The sequence below is a fragment of the Toxotes jaculatrix genome, chromosome 22 (genome assembly GCF_017976425.1).
Source record: "Toxotes jaculatrix isolate fToxJac2 chromosome 22, fToxJac2.pri, whole genome shotgun sequence".
Taxonomy (NCBI): domain Eukaryota; kingdom Metazoa; phylum Chordata; class Actinopteri; family Toxotidae; genus Toxotes; species Toxotes jaculatrix.
In genome coordinates this window covers 12,616,055-12,639,173 of record NC_054415.1, presented here as the reverse complement: position 1 = coordinate 12,639,173, position 23,119 = coordinate 12,616,055, and the positions used below count along the sequence as shown (strand labels likewise).

At 43.3% G+C, this 23,119-nt stretch overlaps 1 protein-coding gene across 1 annotated transcript; it reads left to right on the top strand.

Moving 5' to 3' along the window:
• The first annotated feature begins 2,072 nt into the window (after positions 1-2,072).
• Positions 2,073-22,348, top strand: lrig3 (leucine-rich repeats and immunoglobulin-like domains 3). The gene is made up of 19 exons (XM_041030402.1): positions 2,073-2,557; positions 6,384-6,455; positions 6,570-6,644; positions 13,070-13,204; positions 13,466-13,609; positions 13,724-13,867; positions 13,962-14,105; positions 15,355-15,498; positions 17,101-17,181; positions 17,288-17,359; positions 17,853-17,924; positions 18,828-18,991; positions 19,396-19,731; positions 19,849-20,130; positions 20,241-20,717; positions 20,800-20,958; positions 21,052-21,192; positions 21,353-21,607; positions 21,696-22,348. Exons 1-19 carry the CDS (start codon positions 2,361-2,363, stop codon positions 21,938-21,940), a joined length of 3,339 nt encoding a protein of 1,112 aa, XP_040886336.1. The 5' UTR covers positions 2,073-2,360; the 3' UTR covers positions 21,941-22,348.
• The last annotated feature ends 771 nt before the right edge of the window (positions 22,349-23,119 follow it).

Here is a 23,119-nt window from a genome sequence, read left to right as displayed (position 1 = left end):
AAGCGAAAATACTCAGACATGCCACTCCTGCCCCAGATTTCTGCTGCTGGGTTTGTGTTATTGTTTGTTTTTTTCCCCACTGTGAAGTCTGCACACCAAAGCACTAAAAAAACAGCAAATTCCTCAAAGAAAAGTAAGTTATTATCTGTAGTCTCGATCAGTTGAGTCTAGCAGGACATTTTCCTCTATGGTTAATTCTTCGGCTGCAGAGAGAGAATTAAATTTCATGATGTTTCAGCCAGTTTATAGTAGACGAGCCAGTTGGAATCATGCTGCACGTCTTTCATGTCAAACTGAATCATTTAAATTAAGTTAAACTGCTCTTTGCACAAATACATTTAGATTAATGACGTAACAACAGCAGTAAGTGGAAATAAAAGTTTTCATTAAGAACGAGATGAAACCACCCTCCTGTACATCCTCTCCCATAAGTATAGAATCGATACAGTGTTCAATGGCCCCCTTTTCTTTCTCGCACAATCCAATTTATTGACAACTTTTAATTATGCGATGACTGAACAGAGGAGCGAAATGGGGCAACAGGAAAATGCTGTGATATTGAATGTCAGAACATTCACCATGACCAGGAGGGTGTGTGTGTGTGTGCAGGGTCTTCCCTTTGATTAACATGGTTCCTCCTTTTTGCAACTGCCCCATTTGCCCCCTTTTTGAATACAAATGAGTCGCTACCTGACCAAAGGACGAGTCTCACACCTCTGGGCAGCTGTTAGAGAGGCAATAAACCTTTCACATGATGCCTTTCAGAAGACAATAGAATGGTTTATCATCAATCACCTGTCCTGCAGGATCAAACAGCTGCTTCACACCAAAACAATGCCGTCTTCTGACGTGTATTTGCACAAACTGATGTCTAGCACTGATGGACGGAGCTTTATACGGATGTGTATTGTCAGTGCAGCAACATCAAATGATAATCAGCATTAGTGCATCCAAGAAGAGTTGAATCAGGGGTAAGTGAACTTTAGTGTAATAGTTCATTTGTAATCAAGCCAGCAGCCAGCTAGACTGTGATCAGAGTTGGGAAACATTATGAGTGAGCAGTTCATACGTTCCACACAATAAAAAAATAGTTTGAACATGTTTTTTTTTCTTTTTATTTCAACCTGTACACCTCAGCATGTCGGTCAATGTGCTGACAAAAATAGAGACTTCCATCTCTTAATTAATACAGAGGTGACACAGTGGGTGCAAGGTTTTTTTTTTCCTTTTGTTTTACCTCTTCTGTGTCTAATCAAAGTATGTTTTGCATCTTTTAAGCAAGCACAGCATACAGAGCGACTCGCTGATATTTATTTTTTATTCACTTACCATCAAGATCGGTCAGACTTTCATCTGCGTGTCAGCAGATTAATGAGCTTGTGTCCTTGCTGAGAAGAGGAAGTGCCAGCAGAGGGTGAAAGTATGACCTTGGTCAACAGGAAACTGTTGAACACTTTGCCTGAGGGGAACCTGACACATCTGCCAGGACATGAATATCCCATGAAGGGCCCTTTTAATGTGGAAATGAAACAAAAAAAAAGAGCACCCCTTAAATTGCAAATGAGAAAATATCATTTGGCTTTCAAGTGGAGAATGTCAATTAAAACCTCTGTTAGTGACTTTACACTGAAGGTGAATGAGGTTGTTTTGTGTCCTAGAACAAGGTGAAAGTCGGTCTCACTGTAGTCATGAATTAGGCTACAACCAATTCCTGGTGTTAGACAAAGATCATTTTAACTACTTTAAAATGTGTGGTTATGTGGTTATTATTTTTCTGCAGGTGTTACACAGCTTCATTATTTACACCACTTGTAAAGTTCCAATAAATTCACACTGAAAGTAAGAACAACAAACCAAACACACACTGGGTCTTAATAAATCTGAAATTAATTTCAAAAGAGAAACATCTCAGTTTGAAATAAAGCTTTTTTTTTTTTCTAAAACTAACCCGAGTAGTCCAAAAAACCAGCATGGCCTACATTTCCCATGCACCCCTGTGGTCCCTCCCTCCACATACCTCTGGTGTGTGCTCACGCTGTGGGGATCCTGCACAGCACAAGTTGCGCCAACAGCAGCAGCAGCGGCAGCGCGGCGCACGGCAGAAAAGTTTCTCCACAGGAATGGGCAAGTTTCAGAACAACGTTTTTCTTTTTTATTTCCCACCTACGATCCTCACAACAACAAGGGATTGGATTTAATGATCGACTGTGCTGATAAACCGAACCAGATTTGGAGATTTTTCTTTTTTTCTTTTTTGGTGACTTCTCACTTTGGATTGGTTTGCGCTTCAGCTGAAGATAAAACTAAACTGGGGTGTTTTCTTGTGTGGCCAGACACAGACGCACACACACACACACAAGATGTGCTCCTCTACGCAGCCTCACGGTTTTGCAAGGATTGCCGTGGTTTTTCTGCTCTTTCTGACTCTTCAGCGTGGATCTGGTGTTCACACAAGGACGTGTCCCCCTCCCTGCGCGTGTTTTGGGGAGCTTGTGGACTGCAGTCGGCTGAAAAGGGGCCAAATTCCAGACACGATCCCGGAATGGACAGTTCAACTGTGAGTCCAGTTTAAAGAGCCTTTGTGTACCTTATAACTGTCGTGAACATCTATAATCTGATCATAGATTTATATGAATATCTGCGCTGTGGAATTAAAAAAAATAAAGTTTGGTTCACACTTTTCCCTCAGCACGGATGGGATGATCCACATTCCTGTTGTAGTGAAAATGGAATGGGTTGTAAACCACATGAAGCATCTGGTACTGCAGAGGGAAAACACTTGATTGAATTTTGCTTTTGATTTAATTGGAGATATTAAAAAAAAAACAACAACAACAACTAAAATCTGGTTCAGTCAGTAAATTCTCTGCAGAGCTTTTCTGCTTCACCTGAAGTTAGAGAAAGTTCACCTCAGGAGTCTCTGACTGAAAAGCTTATCTTGCTTCACTAATCCTGCTTAACACCCAGTCAGTTATACCTCTCAATAGGTTTTTATTTATTGTATTGGTCCTTGCAGCAGCAGCAGCAGCAGGATTGTGAGGAGCAGCAGGGAGGCACGACCAGGCTTTCAGTGTGTTTTTACACATCAATGTGCTGTTGTCAGCACCTCTAAACCTCTTTATTAAAGTGTAAATAATTACTAACAAATGCCCCCAGTGCAGGTATTCTATTGAAATTGAAGGGTAGAAGTAGTTGTGTGGTAGCAGTAAGCAATGGTGCTAGTAATAACAACACTATTAGTGGTTCGTAAACTCCAATTTCCTATCAGGTTTCCCCACTGAAGGCGACATACAATTGCAACTAAAGGCCGCCCGTAATGTTCAGAATGCTTTGACAGTGTGGTTATAGCCACAGTTGCATTCGCAGTGATTGAACTCAGTGCATTATAGTGTTGGTTCAGTCCTCAGATTTCAATTTCACAGACCTTACGGCCTTCAAAGCCATAAAAGCATAAATCAGATGCAGCCTGTGTGCAGCACTGGACTGTTTCCTAAAGCAATATCTCCATTACTCTCCTGTTTGTCTACTGGCTCCGTAAGTTGAAACGAGGCTGAGCCTGGGCCCGAAGCCTGCTGGAGCTGAAATACCAAACACAACTTTAATGGCATGTTCCTCAGTGTGTTCTACTTTACAGATAATTATTCTTACTGGATTTTTATTGCCCTGTGTTAAGCTGGAGTACTTGTTTTTTTATTGTCCTGTGTTATAAGCTATAGAGCTTGATTCAGTGCCTGGTCGAAGCTGTTGCCCTGCTGTTGAATTTAGTTTTTCTCTTTCTAAAATGTGCTGCTCTGGAAACTTGATGTTGCCAGAGAAAACAGACCCAGCCTGAGCCTCATAACCAAGGCCGGCCTTCCAAAGAAAATGAAAAAAAAAAAAAAGTTCCACATGGGGGGAAAAATTCTTTTCACTCTGGCATGCTAATTTACGAGTGGCTCTCCAGCACATCTTAAACCCCTTAAACCACCCGACCCTTTGTTTTCCAGCACCCCATTATTTCTGCTGAATTAGCAACTCCGGTGCCAGCGATGGTACTGATTAAGGAGGAGCGTGTAGGATTAGTTCGAAGCAAACTCGCAGAAAGAAAAGGGGGAAGGAGAAAGTAGGAGGGAGGGAAAAAAAAGAGGAACACGAAGGAGTAGGATTAAGCTATGAATATCAGGGAGGTTGTTGGGGGGGAACAGGCTAAAGATTTAATTCCTTCACACTTTTAGGGTTTAAGAATGAGATATGGAAGTAGTTTCAGCTTAAAAACAAAATGTGCGTCAATAGCAAAATACATTATACTTTAAAAAATAGAAACCTTTGAGTCACAGAATGACTGGTTTCTTTCAGTGGGATGTCTGACTTCCTGGTGGTTTTACAAACATTTATCAGAGAAATTTGATGGTTTTTGTAGCTAAAGAACTACATTAATTGGATGAAGCAACATTAATGCTCAGTGAAAAATACAAGAAAAGGAACTTAATTTGAAATCTGCTGCCACGTCCTTTGTTATCAAGCATTAATGACAGCTCTTGTAGACTAAAGAGTGGCTCATTCATTCTCTTTTCAGTCCCTGATAAGAATGTCGTGCAGTGTGTTTTCACCGGAGCAGCAGATACAGGCTGAAGCCTGTACGCAGCACTGTGCGTTATCTTGCTCTGCTCAGAGACTGCTTTGTGAGGGAAGTGGAAGTGTCAGGGCTACTCAGGGTTTATCTAGGGAGTATGATAGGACACCTTTCCCATATGGCCCCCAGCGCTGGAATTACAACAACAACAACAGCACACAGCTGCATGCAGGGAGGGGGGAGGGAGGGGGGTAGCTTTAGCGAGGCAAGTAAAACTCTGGTTGAGTGGTTCATGAAACTTTCCACCAAAGAACAAAAACAGGCCCCAGAAAATTCGACAGGGGTGTTTCAGATGTATGAAAGGCGTCCCTCTCGCTTTTCCCGGCATTGTGAATACATTACCAGTTGTTAGGTTCTTCCCCTCCTCCCAGAGCTCCTTGATGGATTCCAGATGAGGGAGGTAAGGAGGAGGAGGGGGTGGTGGGTTGGTGGGTGGGTAGGGGGGTGTAAAATAGTGTCTGGCACCACAGCGTTGATCGTGCGCAGCAGCGTCAATAACTCCACCACTTTATGGCGCACGAGGCTCCGCTTGCCAGACTCCTTGAGCTGGTTTTCAGGCTCTTTTTCAAAACAGGCAGCAAAAACAAGAGTCTCACCCCTCAGTGAGCTGCAGCCAAGACTGCTTCAGTTGAGTCCAAGACCAGAATTCAGTCTGAGTCAGGCCCAGATCCAATTCAGACAAAATCAAGACATAGACCAAAGCTAATCAAGTACTACACAAGACTAAAACAGGCAATAACAATCAATACAGACACTGTTAGTGGTCTGAAGTCCTGGACTTCAAATGCATGAAGTGCTATATCAGTATAAATAAAAATATGCTTTAATAGTGTTAGATTTGGTTTTTAGGGTTTGTAAATATTAAGAACACAGACACCAGGAAAGAGGCCAGGACCAGGATGGTCAGGACTGACCCTGGACTCCTGCACTTTAATCCTCCACTCCACTCCACCCCTCCAGGTTCTGGCCTCCTTTCAGCGCAAAAGAATCTCGCCTCTCAAAAACTTATCAGCTTGTCTGTTTTGGCTTTGCTTCTTAGCAGAGGCCTGGATACGAAGAGTGAGCTGTTCTGGCACCGTCGTTCTTCCTCTGTGTTATAAAGAAGGGACGGAAAGCCAACACCAGACCTTTAACTTAAAACCCCAAAATAGCCTTTTTTGGGCTTGAATGTGGAAGCAGTTTGTTTTGGAACTTTTTTTTTTTGTTACTTTCAGATTTTACTCACGCAGAATCAGTACAGTCTGAGACGGGCCCTGATGTTTCTCAGGAAGATTTTAAAGAATAGCACTTTGACTTCAGAGGTTCATCCTGATGTTATATGGAGTTTGAAACAGTCCCGCCCAGTCTTAGAGAGCAGATCAGCTAAAATTAGAACCAGTCAAATGACTTTTTAAAGGGTTTGTTAAAAATGACGTTGGACTTAAGGGTGGCTTTAGGTGACAGGATCTGTCTGCGTTCGGTTTTCTTTCGAGTTTTCTGTTTGTGTCAGTGTGTCAGTAATAAATCTAACCCTTGCTTATTTTTCTGACCGTGCCGTTTCATTTCACCACCATCGATCTTGCGACGTTTCTCTAAACCTTGCAGTTTAATTACAGTGACTTTCCTTTGATCCACTTCCTCTTGTTCACAGTGTTAAGGCACAATAACACAGAGAATTTGTATGTAATTATGTTTGCTGCGTAGACCCAAATGGAAGACTGCAGCAATTGAAAAATATGGTCCATGGTGTATACTTTTCCCTTACTTTTTCCTTTTTTTTAAACTTTCACAGGGACCTGAGCCATAACAAATTGCAGGTGCTTGACAGCACTTTGTTTTCCAAACTACAACATCTAAGTGAAATGTAAGTATTCCCTGTGTTCTCAGTGCTTTCAAGAGCAAAGACGGGATCTTAAAAAAACAGTCCTACATGTTCCAAACCTTTCTTTTTACTATTTCTTGTTCTCATTGTATACAGAAAGCTGAACCACAATGAACTGGAGGCAATACCTGACCTGGGCCCTTATGCTTCAAACATCTCAACGCTGGTTCTGTAAGTTAAAACCCTTCTTAATTCTTATTAACACCTCTCTGGACTCCTCTGAGAGTCTCTGCCCGGTCTGGATGGTAATCCTCTGCCAGGGTTGTCATTGCTGGTTAAAGTAGTGAGCTGGGAAGTGGTTCCTCCCCCTCCATTCCCTCTGGAGAGCAAAACTTTTTGGCTGAGCCGGTTCCCAGACGGGGAAGTCAGAGACATGGCAGCCAGCCCCAGACGGGTCATGTGTTCGAAGACAAATGCCATCAACAGAAATGGAAAAGTTTTTTTTTTTGGGTGGCTTTTGCTTGTGTTGGTGTATTTTTAACCTGGAGGCAGTGACGTGACGCCGGAAAGAAAGAAAATCTGTCATGTAAAATGACAAAAACCCAAATTTGGGGATTTTTCTGTTTTAGCTTCAGTGGGAGGGATTACATGGTTCTGTGTGGCCCTTTGTGGGGCCAGGAAAGAAATGGTGGTCAGTCTGGACAAAAGACAGTTTCTCTCAATACCTAAAAATCTGACAATATCTCAGTCTGTCACCTCAAGAAGTCATTTAATAATATTTAAAATGCTATACTGTTCTAATGCTGTGAGTTTGAGTGCGCTCCTGCTGACAGATGGAACAAAAAGCATTTGCCTTGTCACATTTCATCCCAATCAGTCTTTACCCAGAAGATCCTTTGGAATATTGTTGTACAATATGTGCTCTCAGAACAACACCAGATATTAGTGTGTGAAACCTCAGCAATTTTGTTTGTTTTCTGTGGCGTGCCTCTCCAAAACCAAGCGATGTGAAGTTACTGTGGAAGAATGGATCTGACTCCTGGCTAGATGGGGCGTATTCCTCATCAAGCCCTGACACGACGCTCTGTGGCAGCCGCAGGGCCTGCAGCCATCAGCCACTGACAATTTGTTTGCACGTTCAGCTCAGGAGTGTCACCTCCAGCTATAAGTTTCAGCAGAGCAAGCTCTCATATTTCAGTGCATTATTCAAGGGTGATCTGTGCAACTTTTCCTGCCGCACATGGTAGCTAAAAAAATATAATATTTTCTTCATTATTTGTTACACATAAAAAAAACACCTGTGGTGAATGGCTGCATTGTTCCTTTCATGGTTAGAAAGAGGTCACAGGCTCGTCTTCCACAGCTGCTATCTATGCTGTCCAAGTACCCTTGAGCAGCTCTGGAACAAAGTGCAGAGTTCGTGCACAGATTCAGTTTTGAAATTCCAGACTTTCTCCAAACCATAATTTCTTCATTTGATTTGAGGATTGTGTTCAGTTTGGTTTACTGAAAGTTGTGTCATCCATGCTAACTGTGCCCTAACACACTCCAGATTGAATTTTTTACTGAGCAGAGGACGTGTAGTTACAGAATAACATGAAACGCAGAGTTAATGAACTACATTTATTAGGCTAAGTAACACTAATGCTCAGTGAAAAAGGCACCGAGTAAATAGTTTATATCATAGATAATGCAAATTTACATTAGCTACTTACTCGTACTTGAGTACAAGATATGTCTGTTGCAGAGAACATGTTAAGAATGGAGCTTGTTGACTGATGTACTGTTTGTGCGTGTGTACTTCTATGTTTCGTCAGGTGACATTTTATAAAGAGTGACAAAGTACATACACAGTTTTGAGACATTTTGGTGGATGAGTGGGTCAAACACAGGGCTTTCATCTAGCAGACGTCCAAATCCCATTTTATTTACTTAGTTAACTAATTTTCTTGTTTTCTTTATTATTATTTTCAGTTTTCATTAGCGGTTTGGTTTAGGAGCCAAAAACACTTTGTTAAGTTGCCAAACGTCCACAGGATCTATTCCACAAACACAGGAAACGGAAATATGCACCCAGCATGTGGACAGTAAATCAAATTACAATCTTTTGCACACCAGTTAGTTTGATTTTAAACATTCTCCCCCTGGAACATGGCCTCAACCATAGCTCCGTACTACATGAGGTCCAACATCACCCTCGTCTTCTCACTCTCTATATAATGGATGCTCAGCAGTTTACCTAACAGTGAGCAGTTAATGTAAATGTCACAATATATTGAAATAACAGCAGTTTTAAATTGAGTAAAAGGAAAAACATTGTACTTTCTGTGAAGCCTTTTCTGTCCTTACAAGAACGAAGTGAACGCTCACCCTTTAGAGTAACAATGATCGAATTTGAACATTAAACCCTTGTCAGCTGCTGAAGTCAGGAACACACTGTGTTTGAAATGAGAGAAAAGCAGTGTGAAGAAAAAGAGCACACACAGAAAAGAGGAAGAAGAAACTGAAATTCACACTTGCTCTCACTCTCCCTCGCTCTGATGGTGTTGGCTGCTGCCCTCTTTCTTCAGATTAGGTGGCGTAGTGTGATTTCTCTCTCCAGTGGAACATTTTTCCAGAATTTCTCTCCCTCCTTCAGTTTCTCCAAGCTGGGAGGGTAGTAAGGGAAAAGAAAAAAAAAAGACCTCAGGGTATCGAATACCACTTATTCAAACAGCCAGTCAGACATAGCGGCAGCTCTCGCCGACTTCTTTGACCTCGCAGCTCAGAGTAAAAACAAACGGCAATAACCCTGCAGCTGGTAGTAATTGAGTCGTGATCATCTTAATTAATTGAACAATTTCCCAGGAATTTATAGAGGGGGTAAACTCCACCGCTGCTAAATCCCTCTGCCTGTGTTCAGGGGGGTTCAACAAATGACCTGGAGATTCCAGGTCTGATTAGGTGTATGAGGAGGTGAACCGCTTGGTATGTCTGTGGAAACGGAAACCTTGTTGAAGATGAGAATTACAAACCAAAACAGTAGCGATTATGGTAATAATCCATGACCTTTTTATAATAAACATGTGTCCAGTAGGGATTTAACTAAGGGCTGCAACTAATGAAAATTGTTATTATCAGCTGGTTGTTTTTTGATTAATCAATTTAGTGTTTTGTCTAAAAAGTATTTTCACTATTTCCAGAAATCCAAGGTGATTTCTTTACATCTGTGTTGTCCAGCCAACGATATAAAAGCCAAAGATATTCAGTTTGATACACAATATAATACACAACAGAGACAAGCAGCAAATTCTCACGTTGTAGATCCATGAAACCAGGAAAACTTTAGCATTTTTGCTTCATATTTCTTAAACTAACTCTAATTTTCAGTCGATCCATTAATCAACCAATGTTTTCTTCATTACATTCAAGCCTATGACAGCTACCAGCATTTGTTGTCCTGTGAAGAAGTAGGAGAAGAAACAGGTAGTTAGCATGAGCAGGAATAACCACCTAAGATGAAGAGACACAGAGAAGAGCGCCACCTACATAAAGGTTCATCAACAGAAAACAGTATTTTAGACAAATAGAAATACTCGTGATACGCTCTCTCTTTGTACGTAATGGTCCTTCAGTTCACACATGAATGCGATCCATGCTTCTGTCCTCTCTGACGGGGTACCGACGTGTTAAGATGATCAGCCATTTGAGTGAGATACGTGCAGGGTTTAATATGGCGTCTCAACAGCAAACGCAGCCCTGGTTTTCATTACAGGCGCCACTGCAGAGAGGGGGAGTCATCAGATGGCTTCTCAAAACTCTGTTCTTTTTCCAATAGGAAATACCACACACACAAAAGCACCACCACCACACACACACACACATTACTCTACAAGCAAGACCGTTTTATAAAAAGCAACTTTCCATTTAAAGAACTTCCCCCATTAAAAGAATTAGTTGCTGCTCAGTGCACAACAATAACACAAAACAACGCAGGACCTCAGGATTTCACACAACACAACTTCTCAGTGTGTAAATGTGTCTGTGTGAAACCCTCATCATGTAGGTGTAACAGGCTTGTTATAAAAAAAGGCTTTATTTAGTGTCTGTCTGCTCTTTGCCTGAGTTAAATAATGAGTACATATTTCATCAATGCCTCTGGCTGTTATTGACACATGCTTGGCCCTTTATCGACTTCCACTAACTGCAGCAGAGCCACGCAACCACAGTGGTAATGGCTCTATAATCGCGTTATCTGAGAGCAAACTGGACGGACAAATTTGAAGTGTGGCGTAATTAAAGTGTACAATGCTGCGTTTGTTCCTCTATATTGTTGAGAAGACAGAGGAGCACTCACTGAGTGGCAGTGCAGATGTTGGGATGAGAAGGGAAAACAGTAGGGGTTGCTATATGTAGGTACGTAGGCCCCAGTTCTTTCAACTGTCTGACCATGCAGTTACACATAATTAATGGTTGACTTTATTTTTAAAGGTGCATTATGGGAAATATTTCTTACTGCAAAAAAACTCTAATGAATCTGAGAGGGCTGATTAGAGAATAATTACTTGGCCAGATTTCTGATACCCTCCAGCTGACAAACTTCGGGTCCATCTCCTCGTTCCAAGGCAGGAAGCGTTCACCAGCCCCTCTCCAGCCCCGCTCTACTTTCCCCTCTGAGAGAAACTGGAAAGACTGGTTCTTTCTCACCGGGCGGCCCTCCTTCTCTCAGCGACCAGTCAGGGGAACATGAAAACTGAGATACAGGTGGTGTGCAGCGCTTTTGTTTGGGACCTGGGGGCTGTGGAGCGTGGAAAGCCCTCTGCAAATCTCCAAACAAAAGATTTGACTGTGCCGTTTTTATTGTCAACGATGAGCCAATGTAGTTTTTCCTAAACAATTTTTGAGCATTTGTGACGTTTTGAGCTCTTATAAAAATGTGTCAGCCATTTTATATTTTCAAAATGATGAAGAAACAAAGGTTTTGCAGAAACAAATGAAGTTTCACATTGGCTTTGGCCTTATCATTAAGCACAGGCCTGTAACTACACCAAACTCCATATAAAAATATAAAGATTTAATCCAGCAATGATTTGATTATATTCAAATTCATTCTGCTGTTTCGGTGCATCTTAAAATGTCAAAGTCATGTAATCTGGGGAAGTTTGATGCATTATGTAGTTTCTGCCCTCACCCCCTCTCCGCCAGCCCCCAATCCCCCCCCCCCCACCCCGTCTACTGTCTGTCCCTGGCACATAACCAAGTTTGACTCAAGCCCTAAGCACAGAGACATGCTCTGGCGGGTTTTATTCCAGCATTTCCCCACAGTCCCGCCAAACTCTGCGGGCTGCCGTCCATCTTGGATCCGTGTTGACTGGTGAATCTTCTCTCCTGTATGTTTGAATCGGATGATGACCTAAACACGCTGCAGAGTTCTCCATTCCAGATGGAGAACCCCGTTTCTATGTGAAAATATATGCACAAGCAGTCGAACACGTGTGGAAAATAGGTCAGACTTGTCTCATTGTTACCACACAGTGTTTTGAATAGGTGAGACATCTCAGTTTCACAGCAGTGTGGTGCCACGCTGTCTCTCAGCCTCAGGTGGACGGAGAGGATATAAAATCTGAGATCAAGATTAGATTAAACAGCAGAGTCAGTGAGAGCTCAGGGCTGGCTGGGTGTGAATAGACAGGTCATAACACCTGATTTGAATCCCGAGTGTTAAAAAAACTTTAATTTTTTTGCTTGAAAAATTAAGTAAACAATTAATCAATCTGAATAGTTGATTAATTGTTGATTGACTAATCGTTTCAGCTCCGCTCGTGACAGCTGCCACTCTCTTGAAGCAGTCTGCACCGGGGGTCAGTTGACTGACAGAATCCAACAATTAAATATTAATGACACCACATCCCAAATTAAACCTACATTATAAAACTGTCCGCAGGGTTTTTTTTTTTTCAAGCTCTGTTGGAAAATGAATCAGAAAAGCTAACATGTCTCTGGTCAGTAAGGTGTAGCTGGAGGGGGGGGACTGTAATCATCGGAATGAATACTGAAAACGAGGTCTGTAGTCTGGTGCGTTGGAGGGAATTCCTGCCCCCACCACCCCACCCCCACCCCCACCCCCCAACTCTCCCCAACTCTCCCAACTCTCTCTCTCCACTGCCGAGTCTCATACACAAAGAGGGCACTGTACAGACTCTGTTTATAACTAAGCAGTCCCTGCACTGCAATTTAGGAGGCGTGCAGCTCAGGAAATTGCTGGCCTCTGCCGAGGCATGCTTTCACTGAGGGAATGGTATTCATCAGCCAAGTAATTGGCAGGTTACGTTTTTAAATACCTTGTTAGTAATTACCTTATAAACAAAATAACACATCTCTAAACCGAAAGGTTGTTTGGACTTAGTGTGAAGAGCAGCGGCACTGATCATACCAAACAATTTGGGAAATATGCGTGCAGCATCAGCCAAAAAAAAAAAAAAAGCTCTGACAAAGTTTCACATTGGGTGGTAAGTTTTAGCTTTACAAGCGCGTGAGAGTTTGTCATTTTTTAATTCCGCAGGCTAATTGTGGGACTTGACTGTTTGCATATCTGGAAACATGAAACTGGTGTGCGCCGCTAGTCAAATAAACAGTATTTTTGTCATTTATTGGAGCGATGCTGTCTGTATTTTCAGAGCAAACAACAGGATCACCAGGATCTCTGTGGAGCAGCTCAGACCCTTCCTCGCTCTGGAAACACTCGACCTCAGCAACAACAACATCGTGGACATAAAGGCCAACTCCTTCCCCGCTCTGCCCCTCAAGAACCTGTGAGTGTCAACACTTCTGCTTGTGCACTTTTAATTGGTTACTTGTGCATCTGAAGGAGAATGTGAAATCTAAAACAGAATATTCTGTATTAGTGGTTTTAATCATGTGCAGGGACACCATAACAAACCAGTACTTTTATCATATCTCATATATCTTAGCATTTTTGTAGCATCAGTAAAATATGTTATTCCTGGAAAGTATGCTGGAAACCACCTCTATGTTTACATTTTAAAACTAACTTTTAAATCTTCCTGTCTCAGGTTCCTCAACAACAATCGGATCTCATCGCTGGAGACGGGCTGCTTCACCAACCTGTCCAGCAGCCTGCAGGTTCTCCGGCTCAACCGCAACCGCCTCTCCACCATCCCAGCCAAGATCTTCCAGCTGCCCAACCTCCAGCATCTGTAAGCTTGCTGCGTTTGCACAATATGATTCCTACAGAAATCTGTTTTTGCATCTTACGCCATGATCTTGATTCTTTCCAAGTTCTAGCAGCAACTTTTATGTGTGTGTTTCAGAGAGTTGAGCAGGAACCGGGTCCGCAGGGTGGAGGGCCTAACGTTCCACGGTCTGCATGCTCTTCGCTCCCTGAGGATGCAGAGAAACGGGCTCAGCCGCCTGATGGACGGAGCCTTCTGGGGCCTCAGCAACATGGAAGTCCTGTAAGGAACTTTACAAGTGATGTGCATCGAGTTCTGTTCTTCCAAATGTAGCTTAAAGTCTAATTTTGTGCGTATGTGTGTGGGGGGCCTGCAGGCAGCTGGACTACAACAACCTGACGGAGGTGAGTAAGGGCTGGCTGTACGGCCTGCTGACTCTGCAGCAGCTCCACCTCAGCCACAACGCCATCAGCAGGATCCGACCTGACGCCTGGGAGTTCTGCCAGAAACTCAGCGAGCTGTGAGTCCACCTCTTTTTCTTTTTTTTTCTTTCCCCCTCCCTCTGCACCCTCTCTTTCCCTCCTCCCTCTCGTTATTCCCTCCTCACTTTCCATTCACATTCTGAACTCCCAACACTTCTCTGTGTCGCCCTCTCCTCCTCTCTCGACTCCCGCCTGCCCTTCCTCACACTCCAGTTCCTCCCGTCGCCAGTCCCCACATACACACACAGATACACACACACACACACAAACACACACACAGACAAAGCAGTGTCTCTTATGCTGTGCCAGTCGGTGCCAACATTAAAGCACTGCCAAAATATTACACACCCCTTTGCCTCTTTTCTGCTCTGCTGTCACTTGAGCCAAAACATGGGCCTCCGGAAGTCCCATTTATTTTTCCTATTGGAAATTCCATTATTAGTTGCAGTTTCTTTCCTTGTGAAAATACTACATTACCCCCAGACTTCAGACTTGATTTCCCACCCATCAGCACACATTCCTGGAAGCAGATTGAATTTCCTTTGTTGTGGCTGTTGTTTACAGCAGCGGTCAGCTCAGTGTTTGCAGTGTCTGGAGCATTTTTTTTTTTCACAGATAGGTTGTTGTTCTTTTCCCCCCCCGTTTCTCTCGCTCTTATCGCATGAACCTGAGAGTAAACAAGCCGCCTGTCGGCTGGGAACGTGCCCAGCTATCTGATGTGTTCTCATCAGAGTTTACTTAAAACACTGGCTGCTCAGAATTGTTTGTTTCACAATTTCTGTTTTGTTGCAAAAGTTGATTTTCTCAGAATAAAGGTTATCATAAAATGAAATCACAGTTACAGATTGTAGATAACTCTAGTCTTGAAATATAAGGATTTTTTTTTTACTTTTCCCAGACATTTAAGTTTGGTGATTTCATAAACGTAGACCGCAAAAAGCTGTGTATCTTCTGTCCTTCTTTGTAATGGATTTGTCATTGGTTCCTGAAAACCACACTCCTTGGTTGTAGAATCATAGAACAGAGATAAGACATCAATCTATATAAATAACATTTTACACCAGAACCTTTAGATTAAATCAGTGAATTTGGAAATAGTTTGGAGGGGTTCTGGAGGCAAAGTACATCTTTTGGAAAGAGCAGAAAGTTGAGAAACTTGGCAAACTGTATCACGTCTAAACAGGGTGATGCTGCAAGTTATTAACCCAAGGTGCTCACTGTTTGTGGTCGTGTGCTGTCCGGGCTTCTCAGGCACTATTCTAATGTTGTTGTGTTTTTATCCTACAGCAACCTCTCCTCCAACCATCTGTCCAGACTGGAGGAATCCAGCTTTGTAGGCCTCAGCCTGCTGGACGAGCTCCACATCGGAAACAACCGTGTGAGCTTCATCGCTGACGGAGCTTTCCGTGGCCTCTCCAACCTGCAGATGCTGTAAGTTCAATTCAGCCTTGTAATACAAAGTGCCATTCAGTTCGTTAGGACACTGTTCACACTTAAGCTAAAACAAAACCATACCAAACAAAGTCTTCCCATAATGTTGACTTGACTTGTTGACTTCTTTTTCTTCTTAGAGACTGCTTTGAGCTGTCAGCGTTCTAGCTAACATTAACATCAAATGTACCTACAAATCCATTAGTACTCCGCAGGCTCCTCTGTTGCCCCTCCCAGCTTCTTTAAACCCACCTTCACCATCAATCCCCTGCCTGAGTGGAAATATCCTGCCTGATTTGTTTTGGGGATGTGAAATAGATTAGTGTGTTGAGGTCTCTCCACACACATAAAAAAACCTCTGCGAGGCACAACCCGACCTCAACAACCCCCCCCCAACCCCCATCTTTCCCCTTCCTCCATACAATCCACCCCCCTCCTCTCCCACATCCATATTCACCCATCCCCCCTTTCCCACAGAGAGGCTTGGTAACATTTCCCCTGGTTGGGATTGTTTTAACTGGAACCAAATGTGAGCTGTGCTGCTGAGGTCACCGTAGGGCAGGTGTGCAGCTAGGTGGACACGGATTGCTTCAGGGCTTCAAACCCACCACCCCCCTCCCACACACACACATACACACACCCTTCCTCAATCTCAATCAGCCATAACCAGGCATGCCGAGGAGGAAAATAACTGTTTGAAAGCATTAGAGCAGCTGAGGGATCAAAGGAGGCAATTTCTACGGGACATTCTTGGCTTTTTGATTCTAACACTGTACGTTTAGTAGTTTGGTGTGTTTTTCTCCGTGTGGATAGCAAGATAAATGTCTCTGTATTTTTCCCAGCAGCCACAGTTTGAGTTTGATAGCAAAACATGTTCAGTGAACATCAACAGTTATCATCAGCCTTTGGTGTCATTCCCTCGAAATCAAAGTGCAAGGTTTTTGTTTGTAGAGCCACAGGGAGTAATCCGTTAAAGAAAACACAGAGAGACCAGTTTCTGCCCCCAGAGTAGCAGAAGCTAGACCAGGAGCCAGTTTACTAACCGTAAAACTTAACATCATAACTAGGTTAATTTTTACAGGTTTTAAACCTAAAAACCTAAAGCAGAAACAGTGAATGAGGTAGTTTGATATGAGTTAACCAAGAGTAGGGGGGTTTACCAAGAAACTCTTTCCACAGATGAATACATAGTTTAATATGTCATATTCATGATGTATTTAATGGTGGATGGAGGATCTGTAGCAACATTTCATTTGAGGGTGACTCACATACATGTTTGAATTGCATGCCGTATATTTATCCCCACAAATTACATTTAAAATGCAGCACACATGTTATATTGCAGCATTTCCTTGTAAAACTTTTTTTTCCTATGCAGCACAGAAAAGCCATCACAGACTTTTAAAAGTGCCGCAAAGGCCAAGAAGGAACTTCCTGTAAGGCATGGAGCCGCCTTGAATATAATTTTAACGTCTCAAATGTTTTCCCCCCTCACACGAAACGTAAAGCCGCATAAAGTTTTATTAACATCGCAAACGCAGTTGTTTTCTGGGTGTGGATTTTTTTTTTTACAATGCGGTCTGTCTTTGTTTCCTCTCAAAGGGATCTCCAAAATAATGAAATATCCTGGACCATCGAGGACATGAATGGACCTTTCTCTGCTTTGGATAATCTGAAGAAACTGTGAGTTCATGTCCATCATATTTGACTTAATGAAACACATGAACAAAGTAAGGTCAATGAGTAAAAGTTATCTTTGAAACTGATCAGACATTTGTCCTTTTCCCAGATTTCTGCAGGGGAACCAGATCCGCTCAGTGACCAAGAAGTCTTTCTCCGGCCTGGACGCGCTGCAGCACCTGTGAGTCGGCCTCGTGTTTCACTGATTGTTTCCAAAAGTCCGAGCTGTAAACTAAGCGGGGTGAATCACGCTGAGACACAGAGACTGTTTGTTAGAGCCATACACCCAAACTGTCTTCTCCCATTCCTCCGCTTTGATGTGGAACCAAGAAAAAACTCTGCCATTAGTATCTTTACATGTGTGCCAGACTATATCGATCACCCAGGCAAGTGGAGAGGGCTGTGTGTGTGTGTGTGAGTGAGTGTACAACAGCTGCATTTGATTCTAATTAGAGTTTTTTCCCAGCCTTTGCCAGAGCTCAAAGCAGCCCAGAGACGGCCTCTCTTGATTAACACAACAAACTGCTGCCCAGAGTTTTATTGTTCTGGAGCCCAGACCTTCTTTTTCTTCTCTCGACTGAAGTTTTTGCAGCCTTCACTCCATACGGCTGATCTTGGCAGAAAAAGCTGAGAGGATCACACCAGTCCTAATTTCTTCTCTCTTTACTCCACAGAGATTTGAGTAATAACGCCATCATGTCTGTTCAAGCGAACGCCTTTTCTCAGATGAAGAACCTGCAGGAGCTGTAAGTGTGATCCTGATTGAGGACCAGTTTGAGTTAGTGTGTGGTAGTGCTGATGTGGGGCAGAGCACCAGGTGAAACTCATTATGGTCTGATGAGAAAGTCAGCACCAAACAGCACTTACCTCAGTGTTAATGATGGTTTCACAGTTTCCTTTGTCTCCTTCCATTAAAGGATAGTTTCCAGTAACAAGCAATGCTAAGGAATCTTTACATTTTCTCAAAATTACATTGACTTAATGGATTGTGTGTTAGACAAATTGCATGCACTTTACTGATGTATTGCTTCCAGCACTGTTCACATGGGAATAGTGATTTCATGGGAAAGCTGGTGGGTTATAGTAACTGAGGAGATTGTAAAATTCTGTACAAGTGTATGCTGTTTCTAATTTGTATTTAAAGATTTTCCAGTAAAAAAAATAGTTTGCATATAAATCCATATTAAGAAATGCATATAACTTCCATAAATTGTTGCCACTGTCATCTACTTTTGAAGGAACAGTTTTACATATTCACTTTCTTGCCAAGAGTGAGATGTAGAAACAGCCCCCCCTTAAAAACCATAAATTGTTTTACGCTTACTCAGGCTAGTTGTTTCCCCATGTTTCCACTTGTTTTGTGCTCTGCTCAGCTTACTGGCTGCTGCTTGCAACTTTGCATTTACCATACAGAAATGAGAGAATTCACTGAAATCATATTGTCTGACAGGAAAAAACACGTGGCCTGTATATCATTTGCATACAAAAAAAAAAAAAAAATCCGAAATACACTTTGTTCCACTCTTGTCTACATCTAAGCTACATTTTAACTTCTAACAAACTGTGCCAGAAATCACAGACAACCAGCTATCTGACATGATGTTACTGCAGAGAGAATTAAATGCTTCTGGTATCTTCTCCCCTGGCAGGCGTCTGAATACCTCCAGCCTGCTGTGCGACTGCCAGCTGAAGTGGCTTCCCGTCTGGGTGGCAGAACAAACCTTCCTGCCCTTGGTCAATGCCAGCTGCGCCCACCCGCAGATGCTGAAGGGCAGGAGCGTGTTTGCCGTCAGCCAGGACGAGTTTGTGTGTGGTGAGTGATGCATTCACTTAGTGTAACACCTTTACACACACGCACACACACACACACACACTCATCGTAATGCCTCAAAAACAGCCATTTATCCAAGACAGGTTTTCCATTTACAAACTGACCCAGATTGTTCAGTATTTTCCTCATGGACTCGTTGACGAACTAATGAGTCTCATGGAGGGAATATTATGGAAATTTACTAAGTTAAATTTTTTGCTTTCCTGGTCACTGTCAGAGAGGATTAAGTATGAAATAATACAGTTCAGTTTTTCCCCTCTTAGAGCCTCATCTGCCCCGAATTTCCAAACAAAACAGACATGTAGACCTGAACACAGTGACTGACATTGTAGAATATGGACTTTCAGACTGTTTGGCAATTTAAAATGTTCCCTCCTGTTGCCCAGATGATTTCCCAAAGCCTCAAATCACCGTTCAGCCGGAGACGCAGTCGGCCCTCAAGGGCAGCAATGTGACATTTGTGTGCTCGGCGGCCAGCTCCAGCGACTCACCCATGACCTTCGCCTGGAAGAAAGACAACGAGGTCCTGAACGACGCAGAGATCCACAACCAGGCCCACCTGCGAGTGCAAGGAGGAGCTGGAGGCGAGACGGAAGTGACGGAGTACACGACCACCTTGCAGCTACGTAACGTGGAGTTCTCCAGTGAGGGAAAATACCAGTGTGTCATCTCCAACCACTTTGGTTCATCCTATTCCACCAAGGCCAGACTCACTGTCAACAGTAAGTTTGGGATGGGAGAAATCAGCTGTTTGGGATGTGTCTTTGTCCTTAAATGTGTCTTTGTCCTTAAAGTGCCTGTCAGAGTCTTAAGTGATTCACAATCTTTCCCATTTCCAGTGCTCCCTTCCTTCACCAAGATGCCCATGGACTTGAGTATCCGTGCTGGAGCAACAGCTAGGCTCGAATGTGCCGCTGTGGGTCACCCTTCCCCTCAGATCGCCTGGCAGAAAGATGGAGGTACAGATTTTCCTGCCGCCCGCGAACGCCGCATGCATGTGATGCCGGAGGATGACGTCTTTTTCATAGTGGATGTCAAGACTGAGGATATTGGCGTTTACAGTTGCACAGCTCAGAACACAGCTGGAGCCATCTCTGCAAATGCTACACTTACTGTTCTAGGTAAGAAATGTCACTGTCATAGCGGCGACTGAATGAAGAATGAATAAACCTATGTACTCTTGTTTCTTGTCACACTAATTTATTTTTTGTGGCTTCCATCCCTCTGACAGAAACCCCCTCCTTCCTGCGGCCCCTCATGGATCGCACAGTGGCCAAAGGTGAAACCGCCGTCCTCCAGTGCATTGCAGGCGGCAGCCCTCCCCCAAGGCTGAACTGGACCAAAGACGACAGCCCCTTGGTGGTGACCGAGCGCCACTTTTTCGCAGCTGCCAATCAGCTCCTCATCATCGTTGACGCGGCCGAGGCCGACGCTGGGAAATACACCTGCGAGATGTCCAATGCGCTGGGCACAGAGAGGGGCAACGTTCGACTGGCGGTCATATCAAACCCCAACTGTGACCCTGGCGTGCAAGGTAGCGTGGGAGTCGGTATTGTGGGTGGAGCAGGATCGGAAGACGATGGATGGACTACAGTGGGAATCGTAATCATAGCAGTGGTGTGCTGCGTGGTGGGCACGTCACTGGTGTGGGTGGTCATTATCTACCACACCCGGCGGCGGAATGAGGACTGCAGTGTTACCAACACAGGTGAGGTCATGATGCCTTTTCTTAGCTGGAGTTGATTGGCTAATGAACGTGTATGATATAACTTAATGTCCTTGTGCTCCAGATGAGACCAACCTGCCTGCAGACATTCCCAGCTACCTGTCCTCCCAGGGCACACTGGCTGACCGACAGGACGGTTACATCCCGTCAGAGAGTGGCAGCAGCCATCAGTACATGCCGTCATCAGTTAGTGGCTTCTACCTGCAGCCTAAAGACATGAACGGTAAAACACCTGCCTTTTGTTATTGGTCCTAAAATCAAATCCTTCTGCACCATCACATTTTTAATACATGATGCCATTCGCTCACCCATACAGGTCTTTGTCAGCTGGATACTGGAAGTGAAGCAGACATGGAGGCGGCCATCGATCCTCTGCTCTGCCACTATCAAGGTCCAATAGGCTCACTGCTTCGCCGAGAGAACATGTACTCCACTGACCCCTCAGAGGTCTTTACAGGTCTGTGCAGCTTGTTTAGTCAAATGGAAAATGTTCCCATGATCATTATTCTATTTTTGATAAAGAACACTATGCCCAAGCCTATATATAGTACTTCTGTTATCGCTGGAATTTGTGTTTCACGCAGTATAAACTCACAGTTTCTTTTTTTTCCTTTCAGGCTGTTCCATGGACCAAAAGCCCGTCTACATTGACTCCTACAGTGGCAGCCTGAGCAGCTCTAAAAGGAGGGACTACTTCCTATCTGAGCATTTTGACCTCTGCTCCTCCACTGTCATGATGCAGCTCCCCAGCGCCAATCCCCATCTCGGCCCCTCCCATCAGCAGAGCGACAGCCGACCATCCGTGGAGGACGGAGACATGAACGACTACGGCCGACCTCATGAGTGCCTTTCTCCCTGCAACACCTTCATGGGTACGTCTTCAGTTAATCAGTTTTCCTGACATTCCGGATTTTGTCCGTGCTTTGTTTCTGATTTTGTCTTGCACTTTTTTTCACTCAGGAACATTTGGGAAAGCTCCCTGGAGGCCTCAGCAGGACCTGTACACAGGCTTTGGCCCGCCATCAGTGACGCATAATGGAATAACTCTGCATGAGAACCCTTATGTCGCCCCGGACATTGATTCGGACCACGAGGAGAACAGTTTTACCAAGGACTCAGCGTCAGAGCAGAGCAACAGCGTTTATGAACAGCCGTTTGGCAGCAGCAGGACTGATCCTTTGCCACAACGCAGAACGAGCACTTAGTTGAATGACTGAGTTCCTGTTTGTTTTTCATGAAGAGGACAACCAAAAAATGATTATTAATAATAATAAAGATTTCTACCTCAATAAATGGACACTTTTGCAATAAAGGACTCCTCAAATGTGCAACGAGTGAATGTAATGGACAATTTGATGTTCCTACAGAATTGATAAGGAGCATATTAACAGCTGTCCTTTAAGGACACAGCCTCAGTTTAATAATATAGATGAATATATACGTTTTATATAAAGTTTATTATATTTTGTAAATTGTATATAAACAGATTCCATTATTTTTGCTTACCTTTTGTGTATGAGTATTTTGCGCCCCGCCCTATCCAGTTATTCCAGCTTTGAATGAAGCAATGTTTTGCACATATGTAAACAATAAAAAACACCTTAATGTGTGCTGCTACATTCACTAAAGTGCTGCGAGTCTTCAATGACGTTACTGTCTTTATCATTGATTGGAGTGTTATATATTTAGAAGCTGTGGAGCTGGTGGTGGAGGGTAAACACTGGCCTTTTAGAGAAGAACCACAGAGAGTACAGGTGTGTCATCAATCAGTAGTTCACCACATCTAGGACCACCTCTGCTCCTACAACTACAGAAGTAAGAGTAGCTGTAGTAGCAGCTGAGAGATCAGTAGTAGGAGTACTAGTACCAATATTAGCATTAATAGCAGTAGTAGTAGTAGGTATAGTGGCAATAGTTAAGATCAGTGTTGCTTCAGATTTTTCCAAGTATGTCTTAATACAATACTGCCCATATGTACATCAAAAGAGTAATTGGTCACATTCCTCCTGTTCATGCAGGCGGTGAAGTAATCCCCTACGAGTGCAAAGTATGGAAGAGATGTGTAACAAAACCCATAGTCCTCCTTTTGTGCAAAAAGTTTAGCTAAAGCCAACATGATGGTGGCAATGTGAGTTAGCCAAATTAATATTTTCCAAAGTTAGTCTCTCTTTTTTTTGGATCTTCTGCTCAGCTTTATACCGCATCTCTGCACAGAATGAGAACAGCAGGCTGGAACCTCATTAGGACCAGTATTGACAGGAAGAATAATTACTGCACCCATTAAGTTCTACTGTGTGTTTAGTGTAGTTTTGTGTTACAGCATTGCATTAAGACAGACTTGCCAAAAAAAATCAGAACTTGTCCTTTAATTAATGCCACTATAT